Genomic DNA, 16,344 nt, shown 5'->3' with positions numbered 1-16,344 from the left:
TCAGGTGGCGCTTTCAGAACTGCATAAACATAGACTTTGAAACTTGCAGCGCTCATTTTTATCCAATGAAATCATAGCCTTTTTCATTTTAATCATCACATTAAGCTATATGGCAATTGTCTTTCCGTCCCCATTGTATTTTTTATTACCTTAAATTTGATACAATTAAATTTAAGACTTTAAGGACCCGTGGAAAAGGCATTGCTGACATTGAGATTGAAATTGAAATAAAATAAAATATATTAAACTGCTTTAAATTTTTCAGGTACAGTACAGGTATCCTTAAATGCAGCATTTAAGTAAGAAATGTACTAATCAAATGAAAAAAAATTAAAATGCATATTATTAATCGTATGAATAATATAGATTCTACTGATTCTCATATTAGGCTGAACTACATACTGCACAGATCAGTTGATAAACATGCGATTTCTTTCCCAGATGTTTACATTCGATTGAGACAAAACCAACTGTGTTTATGTGAACCATGGGTGCTTTTAAACGCTAAAGAGAGTATAGTTTAGCCCCCGCTGGGATGTGCGCGCTCGTAGCCCATTTCAAAAAGTTTAAACTGGCAAGGCTAGCGAATCGTACTCAGACCACCTCCAGAGATGGTATCTGTTCGGTTCGCTTCTGAGGGGTCTGAGATCGTTTGGAGTGTTCACATATGGACCAAAAATCACGCAAACCGTGCTCAGACCCCTGAAAAGGACCAAGTGTGAAAACACCCTTTATCAGGCATTACAGGCATGATGAAATGAAAATGAGCCCAATCGGACCCCCATAATAGGGGCACTTTAAAAAATTGTGTACATTTTTTTGTACATTTCAAAAAAAATTTACAGTAATGCCTGTTTGTGGAAAATTTGCTAATTCTTGAAAAAAAAAAAAATAATAATAATAAAAATCTAATAAATAAATCTAATTAAATAAAAATAATTATCCTAAAACTGGCTAAAAAAGATTTTGGGGTGCAACTTGACAGACATAGCTTTAGGCAAGACAACAGGCTTAAAGGCAAGCTTGTCTCTAATGTTCTTTGCGATATAAAGTAATAAATTGAGATATTGAGATCTGTCTAAATACCTGTTAGTTGTTGAAGTTAAGAAAAAAATCAAGAAAAAAAAAACTTTGATAATGTCTGCTTTAAAATGACCACATTTTATTTCAAAATAAATATCACACTGATCAGAAGAAAGTCAATGTTATCCTTGTTCTTTCAGACTGCGGATAAGCGTAAGGTCATGCTTGATGAACTGGCCATTGAGACAGCGCAGGTGAAGTCACGGCACAAAGAGGAGCTCAGCGATGTGCGCTTGCAGCATGAGAAGGCAGTGCTGAGCATCAGAGCCCGCTATGAGAAGGAGCTCCGCGGCCTCCATGAGGAGAAGAACCGCACGGAAGAGGAGATCCGCTCACAGCTACGAGATGAGAGAGTAAGGAACCTTTGTGAGTTGTAGGTTGAGAAAACTTGTAGGTTGAGACATGAACATTCAACAAAGCACTTAACCTCAGGTTTCTCCAAGTGGATTGTGTCTGTACAAAGTGTACTTTGGAGAAAAACGATCTGCTAAAGTTCTCCTCACAATTGTGTTTCATCTTTTTCAGGCTCGTACCAAAGAGCTGGAGGGTCTTCAGCCGTATGTGGAGGAGTTGAAAGCTCAGGTTCAGTCTATGGAGGGGACGAAGGGCTGGTTTGAGCGCAGACTAAAGGAAGCAGAGGTGCTGTGTGTTTACAGCCATCTCTCGCTGCAAAGCACCGTCAGAGATGGAAACTGTCTTTTGTTGTTTACATCTGGCTACATCAGTATCATTCTGACCACATGATGTCAGTGTTGTTTTTGTCATTACTGTGTTACAGACTTCACAATGCCAAATGGTGAAGAGCATTTATAGTTGGATGTATTGTTAGAATTCAATTTCTTATAAAAGAAATTGAGCAATTGAAGTAAATCCTCTAAAAATGCACTTCTTTTCATCATTGGACAGTTTTATAGTCTGCAACTTTAAAGTTTGAAATATAAAAGTAAAATACAAATTTCAAACTTGAAAGTTATAGACTTTGAAACTCTCAAATAGGAAAAATAAGAGCTTTTTTAGCTTATTTTGAACTAAAAAATACTTAAAAATGTCACTCTCGGATATCTGGGTGATTTATACTTGATATTGGTGTGATTTGTTTGTGGTTTGAGCAGGAGACCATGGAAAAGAACAAACTGGACCATGCAGAAGAGATCCAGCGGCTACAGAAAGATCACACACTCCAGCTGGAGGTGAACTTTTGGATGCGATCATAAAAACACATTTGGTGTTTGACGCCACTTAACAGAGTACAGTCAGCTAAAGCAGATGAAGTAATGAGCGGTAAAGCTATATTTAGCAGATCTTGTCTATATGACACATTTGTTGTGTTCATACCTATTCAAGTCTCAGGAACACATCAGAGTTCTGTCACGTCTCATTGAGTTGATGGATGATTGCTTGACATAGAATTTTACTTAATGAGCTTAAATGACAATATGAAATGCATGAAACATGTTTACCATCTGTAGGTGCTCAAAAGTTAGGAATTTCTCAATAAGGTCCTGGAAACCCAAGGTTAAATCTCATATAATTACTTTGGTTTTCAGTTTTCAAGTAGATGGAGTACATTTGATTGCATTTCATTTATGATTCTGCTGACCTGAACCACAAATAAAGTCCTATGGCCAGTCCATCTCTGGCCTGACATGATTTTATCCACCTAGATCATAAAAAGTTGGATATGATATTACCATTAAATTTTATTTTTTACCATGCCTGCACAGTCTTGGTTATGTCAGCACAAAAGAAAAGTTATTTCAGAAGCAGAGGAAGTTGTTTTGATGAAAGATTTTGAGAACAGAATTTATTTTCTTTAGATCTTTTCTTTTGTGCTGACATAACCAAAGGAAATTGTTTTATTCAGGCTGAAACTTTTTATATAGTTTAAGAAAACACAGAATGGTTGGAAAAAAGGGTCCACTTTATATATTACCCAGTAATATCATATTCTACTTTTCAGGACTGACAAATCTGTGTATTAAAGAAGTAAATACAGCTCATTCTGTCCAGAACTCATCCACTGGAGTTGAATGAATGAATCAATGTATCTTCCCGCCGTTTCTCAGGCTAAAGATGCAGAGGTGGAGGCAGTCAAACAGCAAGTGATGGAGATGCAGAAAGAAAGAGAAGAACTCAACAACACAATCAGCAAACTCAAACAGGTGTGAGAACAGAATGTATTCTATGTGGTCTCCTAGTGGCTCTGCTGGAGCGTTTGTTCTTCAGTGGGATGAGAACCATGTGTTTTTAAGATGCTAAATAAGGCACGACTCAGATGGAGGATATTATGGGGGTGTGATCGCTGGAGCTCACCAGTAATTTCAAATGTGACTCAAGAAAGATGCATGACTCAACAGTAGGATGAGGTTGTTTTTTGTGTGAGCATCTGATGCCAGCAGCTCATGGGGGATGTTCAGTTTTCAGAGCTGCAAAATTGGTGTTTCCTCATCTGATCTGAATATTTTTAGGATAGTTTGTTTGGACTTACCTTGTTCTGATGTTACTTGTGTCATGGTTGTTATTGCATACTAATACTAAGATTTAAAGCATCATAACCGACATCATACACTGCACAAATGTTTGGGGGGCAGTAAGATTTTTTTTTTCGAAAGATGAATTAAAAAAAAGATTGTTTATAATGTTACAAAAGATTTCTAATTCAAATAAATGCTGTTTATTTGAGCTTTGTATTCATCAAATAATCTTGAAAAAAATGCATCAGGGTTTCCACAGAATTATTAAGTGCATCTATTTTCAATAATAAGAAATGCGTCTTGAGTATTAAATCAGCATATTAAAAACATTTCTGAAGGATCATGTGACACTGAAGACTGGAGTAATGATGCAAAATTCAGCTGCATCACTGGAATAAATTACATTTATAATATATTAAAATGGAAAATAGTTATTTTAAATTGTAATAAGATTTTGCAATATGGCTGTTTTTAATGTATTTTTGATCAAATAAATGCAGCCTTGAGTATGTAAGACTATTCAAAAACATTTGAAAAAACTTACTGAACCTAAACTTTTTAGCGGTAGTGTATATTCTTAATTAAATTAGGGCTGTCAAATCAATTAATTGTGATTAATCGCATCCAAAATAAAGTTAGTGTTTATATACATGTATATATTTAAGAAATATTTATATGTGTGTGTGTGTATTTATACATATAAATATACACAGTGTGTACACGCATATTATTTAAACAAACTTTTTTTGGATGTGATTAATTGATTGTACAGTCCTAATTTAAATGATAAATATTAACTATAATAATAGCATAAAGAGGAAATATTGAAAATAATTTTTTCTAAAAATAATTTATTTTTTTTAAATATTTTTTTTAAACATTATTTCTGCAATAGAAGTTCCACTGTAAATAAAATTAAATGCACTTTATTGTTTTATACGATTCTTCGGACGTTCTTTTTATTATCTAAAATATATAAAAATGAAAGGGACTAAACTGTGACTCAAAGAAACATTTCAAACTAAACTGAAAAGTTATTTGAAAATAATAATTTGACAATAGTTTTAAAAATAAAGATGGATTCGATGAACTATAATGACCTTTGTGTGTGTATTTCAGGATATTAAAGATACAGTGGATGGACAGAGAATCCTGGAGAAAAAAGGTAGTTCAGCGGTAAGTAGGCAAGCCAGCCAGGAGAAAGAGATGAGTCAGGGCTTTCCCTCTCTCCATTTCCCAGAAAGTGAATTAAAATAGTCCCAGGTGATGGGCAGGACACCTCTCTGCCCTACAGACCTGAAACCAGACCTCCCATTGACGAGGGTCGATCAGCTTTCATTAACGCTGTAGCCGTATCATCAATAGAATCTCGTTTGACACTTCATTGATTGTGTGCGTGTGTGTTTCCAGCTCCAGAAGCTGTCCATCCTTTTAGCTCAATAAAGTTTTGGTTATAGTTTTTCTATGGCATTGTTTATTAGTCACACTGTTTATTAGATACAAATGCAGTCCCTCTGGGAAGTTCCTTCCTACTCAAGAGATTTTGGCCACAAAATGGATGAAATTTCATATATCTTCCCCTCTTTTTCTCCTTCCGACAAAAACAAAAGGATTTTGTAGTGCTACTGCGGGAAAATGGATGGACAGGATGTTTAGTTGATGTGAAATTGTTGTCTCCATGTATACTGTATATATATTTTGGTTTGCTATTTTACTATGTAATGCAGTGATATCTAGACATTTTTTAAAGGGGTAGTTCATGCAAAAATTAAAATTGTCATCATTTACTCACCCTCCAGTTTCAGTTGCAAACCTGTATGGGTTTCTTTCTTCTGTTAAACAAAAGATATTTTGAAGAATATGGGTAACCAAACAATCCTAATTGACTTCCATAGTATCGAAAAAATACTGTGGAGGTCAGTACGGACCATCAACTGTTTGGTTACACGCATTCTTCAAAATATCTTTTGTGTTCAGCAGAAGAAAGAAATTCATACAAGATTGGAACAGAATTTTCATTTTTTGGTGAACTATTCCTTTAAGTGTGGCTTAAGTGTCCAAATACATTTGGGGCCGCTGTATAGACTGATCTAGTCTGCTAAATGTCCATCAGACGTCAAAATAATGCCTGTCATGTTATGTCTGCAGCTGAAAGACTTGAAGAGGCAGCTCCATCTGGAGAGAAAAAGAGCCGATAAACTCCAGGAGCGGCTGCAGGAAATCCTAACCAACACTAAGACCCGCACAGGTGAACACTTTCTCCGTCCCTACATGTTACACTTAAGATTTTGAGACATACCCCTCCATCATCATATAAAGCATTTGTTAGTACATGAAATAGGGCTTTTTAGAGCTGTCAACCGCCCTCTCAGGTGATTTAAACTGCGATAGGCTCTGCAGTTGCTATGTCATCACACATGAGCGGCATGAATGAAAAATTTAAAGCAGGTAAGTAAATATGTGGCGCTGCGCATAAATAAGGCAGCAGATGAAGACGGCTCCGCCCCTACTGCAAATCGCTACAAATGAGACAAACCCAAAGCGTGTTCTTACCACCTGAAGTGAATTCCAAAGAGCCCATCCGCTTTGTTCTTGCATCAGGTTCCTGTGGGATGTTGAGCAGTTCACTTTCCTGCATCGGCTCATTGGCTATAAATAGTTTTTCCAAGAAGGCAGATTACATTAATGCAGTTTTTCTTTCACATTACTGTGGTGTTATTTCATATCATTGAGATTTCTGGCTCACTTTTCACAATCCGATAAATTACGTTCTCCTGCCCCATTTCTTTTCTTCATTGAACATACCATTTGAAAACTGTAAAATGAGTTATGAACACATTTTTCATTGACTTTTATATGATATCAAGTCAATTTTATTTGCACAGTGATTTTCACAATACACGTCAATGTCACAGAAAACGTCTTTATAAAGTGTTTTTTTTTTTTGACGGAGTATGAATTAAAAAAAAATCTTTAAGAGTTAGGAACACATTTTTTCATTGATTTAGCTGCCCTTTTTATATGACATCAGGTCAGTTTTATTTGTATAGTGCTTTTCGCAATGCATGTCTTTATAAAGTAGATTTGTATGGAAGCCCGTTTCCGCCACTGAATTAAAAAAAAAAAAAAGGTTATTGCGACTTTTCGCAATTCTGACTTTATAACACGCAATTGCGAGTTATAAAGTCAGAATTGCCTAATATAAATTCGCAATTGCGAGTTAAAATCCGATTTTGAGGGGGGAAAAAGACTGATATGTTCTCAGAATTGTGAGTTTATATCTCACAATTATGACTTTTTAACTCGTAATTGCGAGTTTATATCACGCAATTATGAGAAAAAAAGTCTGAATTGTGAGATAAAAAGTCGCAATTACCTTTTTTTTCATTTTTTATTCAGTGGCGGAAACGGGCTTCCATAGATTTGAGAAGAAGGGTTGTACTGCTTAGAAACTAGTGATTTTGACAGGACATGAACACAAAATATAATACCTTTGCCCCTTGGTGTTTATAATCAAATTTTAGTGTTTGGACCACATAAGTGACTCAAAAGTCCAGTGGTCGAATACTGGCTCAAAATCAATACACAGTGTCTCAACTTAATAGAAACTTTTTAGGTGTATTCATTTGTTTGTTCCTTAAAAACTTGAACTCCTGTGGGGACGGACCCCACACACAACAAGGATGGAGAGGCAGGTGCTCTAAATATTTGATGGAGCCCCTCTAAAAATGTGCTACAGATCCATGCATACGTGCATTTGCTCTCTGTAGATTATTGGCAGTGCCAGGGCACTCCTCTTTTGAGCCATTTATAATTTAAAGTATACTAAATGTTTAATGGTTGCTCTACAGAAATTTTAGAATCAGACATTTTAAAGTAGGAAGCTTTATCTTTGTCAAATGTCCAGAAGGGTCTGAAAGTCCACACACACTTTATCATAGAGATTTCCGCATGTGTTTTGGTTCACTGGCCCAATCTGGGGGAAAAAAGTAACAAATTTGCACTAAACATTTAGAGTTCATTGTTGTGTTCTATTTATAATTTTCTTTTTTTTTAAAGCAGCATTTATAGATCTGTTCAAATACCTAGTGAGCTTGCTACTACCTAAATAAACTACCTTCTAAGGCAGCATCCCAATGAAATGGAAACTCCAAAAGTTGATTCCAATGGATGATGATTTAGCATGCTGCTAAGCTAACAATGTCTTTCCCTCAAAACATATAGCACACAAATAATGGGTAAAATCGCCAGCTTTTAATTAAACTATTTATGCATACTTTTTGGTATTGAATAGTATAACAGTATAGGTATTTATTACATATTATTGTTTTTTCCTCGAGTTTTATGCAGTCTGTAGATCAAGGAAACTCAGAACTTTCCTTTTGAAACAGCCTTTGTGTTGTTAACACAACATTGATGTCTAAAAACGCTGTCTAAGTCGGCAGCTCACTAGTTTTTGGAATAGAGCTTATATATATACACTACTGTTCAAACGTTTGGGGCCAGTAAGATTTTTTTCTCACCTAGGCTGCATTTATATTATAAAAACTACAGTTAAAACAATAATAGTGTGAAATGTTATTACAATTTAAAAGAACTGTTTTCTCTTTTAATATATTTTAAAATGTAGTTTATTCCTGTGACATTAAATTTCCTTCAAATTTCCTTTCCTTTTCTTATTATTGAAAATAATTGTGCTGCTTAATATTTCTGTGGAAATCATGATACATTTTTTTTTCAAGAAAAGATCATTTATTTGAAATAAAAAGTATTTTGTACTGTAAATGAAATTATTCTAATATACTGATTTGCTGCTTATTTACATTTCTTATTTTTATTGTTGAAAACGGCTGCTTTATATTTTTGTGGTTACTGTAATTCATTTTTTCAGTAAAAAAATAAATAAATAAAAAGTCAAAATCAACAGCATTTATTTGAAATGTAATGTTTTGCAATATTATAAATGTCTTTGCTGTCACTTTTGATCAATTTAATTTGTCCTTGCTCAATACTGACCCCAAACTTTTGAGCATTAGTGTGTTGCATACAATTAAAAGTTGCATAAAATGGATTTTAACTTCTGTGAATTGTTTTCCTTGTAGATTCTCTGTCCGTGAGTGCAGGTATTAATGAATGACGTTCTGCTAAATAGCCTATATGTTAGCATGCCTAGTGCTAGTATAGATTACTCATTAGTGTTTCCATGTTTGTTGATCTATGTACTTACTCTCTGTAGACTGCAGTGTACTGATATTGCTGCCTACTAATAATTGCCTTGCAGTAACTAGTTGTTGATCATAATAGCGGTTACCTGTTTCTGGAAACTGTTGTTGTATAGTTACTAGGACTGGATGATATATTGATTATATTTTCAAACAAGATATTAAATGAGACAATACCATTCATGTCAACATGCATTGATGCTTTAAAAGCTTCTGAAACGTGATGTAGAGTGCGCTACATCAGTAAATAAGTACAATCCAAGTTGCCCTAAACATGAGACGGGCTTAATAATAAGTGCTACAAAATAACTCAACACATAGTTTAAAGCAACTTGCCAGCCTTTCATGTGTGTGTATGTTCTGTTTAGTGCATTTGTGACCAGTTCTTCTCAATGCATAACTTATTTCTTATGGTTTTATACTTACCGGCATATGTTAGAAATTGATGCAGGTATTTCCATTTAGCATAAAGGCTTGTCCTGACCGCAAGCTAGTATGCTTAAACTTACTGAGTTATGTTGCGCACCTACAGCGCTTGGTGATTTATGCTCTTAAAATATTCCTCTTTTTGCGTCATGTATGCATTTGCAGGTCTGGAGGAGCTGGTGTTGTCTGAGATCAGTTCGCCGAGCCGTACGCAGCAGACGGGTGACAGCAGTAGCATCTCCTCCTTCAGCTACAGAGAGATCATGAAAGATGGGGCTTCGGCTCCCAGCACCAATAAGGTAGAGCCACCCACTGGGGGCCAACGACCCTTGCAAATACTGTCGCCACAGTTGACGCTTCTTTTTCTCCGGCTCCCAGGAGCATTTCCTTCCTCTAGAAGCTATTAATAAACTCCCGAACAGTGTAAATTCCAGAAATATACTGTTCCTGTGAAGAAACAGGGGAGAAAATAATGGTTGTCGTGACATGCTGGACTATCTTGAGGGACATGAGTGTGGTTTAGTGAAGAGAAACCAAAACTTTGAGGTGCATTTGAGTAACTATTTCTGTTTGCTAAAGCTATGAAGTTTTAAACTTCATCATGCAACTCGTACCTCAACGTTTGTGCTACAGACATGAATGATACTTCAGTCATGAATCATCTAGTTGACTTTCAAATGCATTTATCAAAGCACAGACTCCCATTTTATGCCATCAATTTGAAACATAATGCAAATCATGCATGTTTGAGATATGTTTAAGGAGAATTGTCATCAACCGTTTTTTTTAAGACAGAGGGAAAATGAGACTCATGGGACGAAAATAGCACACACAGGGGACGGTGAGAGTCTGTGGGACGAGTTGACTTTCATTTGATTGGATCGTCTCCAGCTCCTTGAAACGCCCTGAAACACACTGAGGGACAGAATAGGACCACCACACATACGAGACTGGTGGAGTTCCTTCCTGTGACTTTCATGTGACGTCGAACGACACCGTGTTAAGTTACAGAAGTCTCAAAGGGATAGTTCACAAAACATATAAATTTACTTAAAAAAAAATACTATCATCTTGTTTTAAACCTGCATGACAGTGTTATTTTAGTATTGTTTAAATACTATTATAGTATTTATTACTATTCTGAATTAGCTTCATTTTTTTAGCGGTTTTAGTTTTAATTTCAAGTTTTAGTTGAGTTTTTGTTAGTTTTTTTCTGTTTAGCTTTAATTTATATTTCAGTTTTAGTTTTTAGTAATGTTCAGGTCTGGAGGAGCTGGTGTTGTCTGAGATCAGTTCGCCGAGCCGTACGCAGCAGACGGGTGACAGCAGTAGCATCTCCTCCTTCAGCTACAGAGAGATCATGAAAGATGGGGCTTCGGCTCCCAGCACCAATAAGGTAGAGCCACCCACTGGGGGCCAACGACCCTTGCAAATACTGTCGCCACAGTTGACGCTTCTTTTTCTCCGGCTCCCAGGAGCATTTCCTTCCTCTAGAAGCTATTAATAAACTCCCGAACAGTGTAAATTCCAGAAATATACTGTTCCTGTGAAGAAACAGGGGAGAAAATAATGGTTGTCGTGACATGCTGGACTATCTTGAGGGACATGAGTGTGGTTTAGTGAAGAGAAACCAAAACTTTGAGGTGCATTTGAGTAACTATTTCTGTTTGCTAAAGCTATGAAGTTTTAAACTTCATCATGCAACTCGTACCTCAACGTTTGTGCTACAGACATGAATGATGCTTCAGTCATGAATCATCTAGTTGACTTTCAAATGCATTTATCAAAGCACAGACTCCCATTTTATGCCATCAATTTGAAACATAATGCAAATCATGCATGTTTGAGATATGTTTAAGGAGAATTGTCATCAACCGTTTTTTTTAAGACAGAGGGAAAATGAGACTCATGGGACGAAAATAGCACACACAGGGGACGGTGAGAGTCTGTGGGACGAGTTGACTTTCATTTGATTGGATCGTCTCCAGCTCCTTGAAACGCCCTGAAACACACTGAGGGACAGAATAGGACCACCACACATACGAGACTGGTGGAGTTCCTTCCTGTGACTTTCATGTGACGTCGAACGACACCGTGTTAAGTTACAGAAGTCTCAAAGGGATAGTTCACAAAACATATAAATTTACTTAAAAAAAAATACTATCATCTTGTTTTAAACCTGCATGACAGTGTTATTTTAGTATTGTTTAAATACTATTATAGTATTTATTACTATTCTGAATTAGCTTCATTTTTTTAGCGGTTTTAGTTTTAATTTCAAGTTTTAGTTGAGTTTTTGTTAGTTTTTTTCTGTTTAGCTTTAATTTATATTTCAGTTTTAGTTTTTAGTAATGTTAGTACAATAGTACTGCACTTTTGGTTCTTTAGTACTATTTTTAGCTTTAGTACTTAAACTTAAATTAGTTTCAATTAGTTGTCAAGGCACATTTGTAATTTTCGTTTAAGTCTTGGGGCCAGATTTACTAAACTGATGGGAGGGGAAAATTCTGCGGGTGATTTACTGACAAGGTGTACATTAAACAACACAGGCGCAACATCTAATTTCTACAAAGAGCAGCGCAAATTACCGCTTTTTTGGGTGTTAAATAATGGCGCAAATACCAGTAAATTGATGAGCGCAAATCTTAGTAGGTAAATTGCATTGCGTGATTTATTTAAATACTCTCCTCCCACAAATTTACTGATAGAAAGGGAACTCCTGCAAATGCATATTTAAAAAGATGAGTCTCAAAAATAACTGTCCACACCTTTTCAACGCTAATTTCCCACTGCGTGTCTTCAGTAAATCCTGACAGTAGTTTTTTTAACGCCAAATGAGGGTTTGCACTGGCGCAAACTGATAGTAAATCTGGCCCTTAGTATTTTATTTTATTTCAGCTTTATTTCAATTAACCAAAATGATTTTTAATAGCTTTAGTTAACAATAACAACCCTGATGACTTTTTGGCTTCTGTGGAACATATAACAAGTTTAGGAAATAGTGTTTTTGTCAGTACAGTGAATGCTGTTTTTAACCCCATTGCTAAAACATTCATGTTGGTATTAGCTGGTCTTTTCGGCATATCTTTAAGTAAAAAAAAAAAAGAAGACGTTTCAATGACATTTTGTTATTCTTTCCACAGTCCAACACCAGCAGCCCTCAGTCCCAGCGTCCTGCTGACCTTTCGGACGATGAGGTCAGTGAGCTCTTCCAGAGACTCGCCGAGGTCCAGCAGGAGAAGTGGATGCTGGAGGAGAAGGTATGAAGTTTTAACCATTATTGTGGTCTCATGTTACTAGGAAAAGTTGAACTCTTGTGGAACAGCCCAGGTTTGCAGTACTGCAGCAAACCTTCACCCGGCCAGTTCTGCTGTGTGCTCCATAGGGGGCTGTAAGTGCTGAATTGTGTCTCTGGATCATGAAATATGCATGCAGGTATTGATGTTTCCACATTTTAATCGATCGGTCTTGGTTCGTAACTATTGAAATGGAAATAAGTAGTTAGGGCTTTGACAAGTTACATCACCCTTTCTGCTTCAAAGAGACGTAATACTGTAAGCTCAAACATGTCAGTGCCCGTCACGTTAAGCATGTTATTTCATAACGCATCTGGATTTCACAAAATGTCATATAGGAAGGTTGTTTAAAATTTGAAACTTGTATTTTTAAACTTAAGATTGAATATAAAATAGTTGATACATTTGTTTGATGTGTTTAAATTAATATTAAATTAATTTCAATTATTAATGTAATTTATTTATTTAGTTAATAATTTCTTTTTTTCACTCATAAACACTACCATTGATGTTTGGGGATAGTCAGATTTTTTTTTTTTTTTTTCTAAGAAATGAATACTTTCACTCATCAAGGATGAATTAAACTTGCTATTCTTTTGAAATTTCTAATAATCAAAAATTCCTTAAAAAATATTATGGTTTCCACAAAAAAATATTAAGCAGCCCTATATTCACCTTTGATCAAAATATGAAATTTTTCTTAAGAATTAAACCAACATATTAGAATGATTTCTGAAGGATCATGTGACATTAAAGACTGGAGTAATGATGCTGAAAATTCAGCTTTGCATCACAGGAATAAATTACATTTTAAAATTTATTCCAATAAAAACAGTTATTTTAAGTTGTTATAATAATTCACAATATTATTGTTTTTACTGTACTTTTGATCAAAAAATGTAGCCTTGATAAGCAGAAGAGACTTCTTTCAAAAACATAAAAAAATCTTACAGACTCAGTAAACAAAACCAAATTAAACCCTGCGGCTCGTGACGATAAAGACACGAAACGATCGGTCTGTGCAAGAAACTGAGCAGTATTTATATTGTTTTTTACCTCTGATGCACTGCAATGTCAGGCGCAATCCAGAGCGCGTTTGCGTCTTCTTCAGCCGGTGCGTGTCTTTGCACATCAATGTATCGTCACAAGCCGCAGGGTTTAATTTGGTTTTGTTTGTGTATGTTTTTTTGACTCTCAAAGCCGTGATTCCCGTTCACTTCCATTATAAGACTGACAGACTGCAACGGTTTGAGTTAAAAATCTTCGTTTGTGTTCTACTGAAGAAACAAAGTCACCTACATCTTGGATGCCCTGGGGGTAAGCAGATAAACATCAAATTTTCATTTTTGGGTGAACAATCCCTTTAATGTTTTTTTTTTTTCACCGTATCATAAAGAAAATGTATATAGCTGAAATAATGTATTTTCAGTCAAATTAGTTAGACTAACATTGTTGTGAGATTAATTTATAGCAAAATTTACTAAAATGAATAAATCTATCGCATGATATTGACTGAAGTTATACAGCATTTTTTAAAAGCTAAAGCCAGTCACAGTGGCAGTGATCACAGTGTCCACACCTGTGTGCTTCCATATCAGGTTTATCACACTTTGTGTGTGTGGCAGTCTATTGCAGATCTTATCTTTGTGCTCTCTGTTCAGGTGAAACACTTGGAGGTCAGCTGCGCCTCAATGGCCGATGACATCTGTAAAAAGAGTGCCATTATTGAGACGTACGTCATGGACAGCCGAAGAGGTGAGCGGCTTTCTCTCTCCCTCTTTGTCTTTGTTCACAGCCTCAGACGTGCTTGTTTTCTGAAAGCACCTGATGTGTAGGTTTACAGATGAGGTCAGGTGATAGGTGATACTGATTGTGCTTTTATTCTATGTGGTTGTCACTTTGTTGTGTCAGCGTGGATAAAGACCCTACACTATTCAATAGTACAGATTTGTTAAAAATAAAGGGCTGTTTAGACTGATACAGAGATACAATTTTCCTCTTTTATTGTACAGTATGTTTTTTTGTTCTATTTGTATATCTGCACTCATACTTGCATAAAGTACAGCTAAATGTTTTATTGGTCCTATTTATAATGCTACTATTTTGGTGCCACTGTACAGTTCTTAGGTATTCTTTGAAAAAGCACTTTGCAGCTGAAAATAATATTAAACTTTTTTAATGTAAGGGAGATATGAGTGCAGACTACTGTTTTATTCTTATGTTGCTTTTTAATGGATTGGAATTGAACAATCCCTTGTTATCTGTCTGTCTATACTTTAAGTGAACATAAACATTGACCTCAAGAACAGATTGAGTCTCTTTCTATCTAGTTGCAGTAGTTTTTGCTTTGGTGATTTCTAAAATCATTTGGTGAGAATATCATTACTGGGGTTCATTAGTATTCATGATTAATCAATAGTTAATTGTGTTCTGGCAGTAGAATGAGACAGTGCTAAATGTAATGGCAAGATATGAGGAAGCATCTTTTCATAAATACAGTCTTGGAGTACATTTCTCAGCAAAAACCTGGACTTAGTACAAGATCCATCGAGGCAGAGCAAAAGTGTTTGTTTGCTACAGACACTAATTTCAACATAAACATATTTTGTTTCATTTGGTTGCCAAGGCATTTCTCACTTAAGTTTACGTTTTTCCTGTAATGTTAATATTTAATTTCAGCTTTATTTCAATTAACGAATATTATTTTTCATATTTTTTTTTTTAGTTAACAATAACATTGAGTGCCACATGTCTGTGAAAAGCTTAACTTTGAATGAATGTTGCCTTAAATTTGTCTTTATTATCATAGATGTTGCACAGAAAGTTATCTATGAACTCTTTCTCTGAACTCTCTCTAGCACTCTTTCTTTGTGAAATTCCAGTAAAAGTCACTTTTCCAGTGGACTGAACACTGTTCTGACACATCATGACCCGTTTTTAGAAATTGAAACCATCCGGAGCAACTTTTGACAGCTTGGTTTACTTGTGTGCATAAAAAACAGTCAAACTCAATAATATTGGCAGGGATTCTCTAATAGAAGTTTGGTCTAAAGCACTGGATTTCTGCACTCAAACTCGCAAAGATCTTGTAAAAAAACATTTCTCATTGTCATTGTTTCCTGAGAAGCAGCACGGACTGTGCTTTCACACAGGAGTCTGCTCCTGATCCGTGGCTGTTTACCACAAACACAACGTTTATCCATTATTTTGGTTGTAAATCCAAACATTGTACTTAAAATGCTTTTTCAACATTGTGATTCTTTTTTTACACAGTACAGTAATACAATCTTTCATCAATTATTCGATGCTTTTTACTTTTGAAGTCTCTTTTTACACAGTACAGTAGTACAATCTTTCATAAATTGTTGAATGCTTTTTACTTTTGCATTTACTTCTATATTTATATATTAAGTTGCTAAAGCAAAACATTTAAACTACTTTTCTTACGTTATCACAAACATTCTAAATTAAAACTTACCATTGACAGAAACAGTCAGCTCTACTGCCTTTTCTTTTGCATCTAAATCTTTATTACAAGCAATCCTGCGGTTCATAAAGAACTTTAAGAACTTTAAAATTATTGCCTTGTTTATCTAAAAGGGCTCTTTTCCTTTAAACCTAGCCAAAAAGCCATAGCTTGTGTGTTGACTGTGAAACACAGTAGACTTTAATTATATGCATTTATGGTGTAATTACTACATTTTTGTGTCAATGCATGTTCATATTTACCGCAAACAATGTGCTGTTACTTTAATTCAGCACGTGCAGCGCAGCAAAAATAGACTCGGTGCAGAAACGATCTCTGCACTCCTGCAGCCGCACCGCTCCTAAATGCACTGCCAG

At 35.5% G+C, this 16,344-nt stretch overlaps 1 protein-coding gene across 4 annotated transcripts in view; it reads left to right on the top strand.

Annotated features, from left to right (window-relative positions):
• LOC107743091 (GRIP1-associated protein 1-like) overlaps positions 1 to 16,344 on the top strand; it is a 60,710-nt gene that overhangs the window by 24,509 nt on the left and 19,857 nt on the right. For 3 of the 4 annotated variants that reach the window (XM_016556203.1, XM_016556201.1, XM_016556204.1), the window contains 10 exons: positions 1,224 to 1,436; positions 1,609 to 1,722; positions 2,196 to 2,273; positions 3,150 to 3,245; positions 4,677 to 4,733; positions 5,706 to 5,805; positions 8,660 to 8,680; positions 9,371 to 9,504; positions 12,349 to 12,465; positions 14,163 to 14,256. In XM_016556203.1, coding sequence (XP_016411689.1) covers positions 1,224 to 1,436; positions 1,609 to 1,722; positions 2,196 to 2,273; positions 3,150 to 3,245; positions 4,677 to 4,733; positions 5,706 to 5,805; positions 8,660 to 8,680; positions 9,371 to 9,504; positions 12,349 to 12,465; positions 14,163 to 14,256 — 1,024 coding nt within the window. The remainder of the gene's footprint in view (positions 1 to 1,223; positions 1,437 to 1,608; positions 1,723 to 2,195; positions 2,274 to 3,149; positions 3,246 to 4,676; positions 4,734 to 5,705; positions 5,806 to 8,659; positions 8,681 to 9,370; positions 9,505 to 12,348; positions 12,466 to 14,162; positions 14,257 to 16,344) is intronic. The other variant, XM_016556202.1, reaches the window with a different exon arrangement.

This window comes from Sinocyclocheilus rhinocerous, unplaced genomic scaffold, assembly GCF_001515625.1.
Source record: "Sinocyclocheilus rhinocerous isolate Xijiao unplaced genomic scaffold, SAMN03320098_v1.1 scaffold797, whole genome shotgun sequence".
NCBI lineage: Eukaryota > Metazoa > Chordata > Actinopteri > Cypriniformes > Cyprinidae > Sinocyclocheilus > Sinocyclocheilus rhinocerous.
This window is presented reverse-complemented; position numbering and strand designations above follow the sequence as displayed.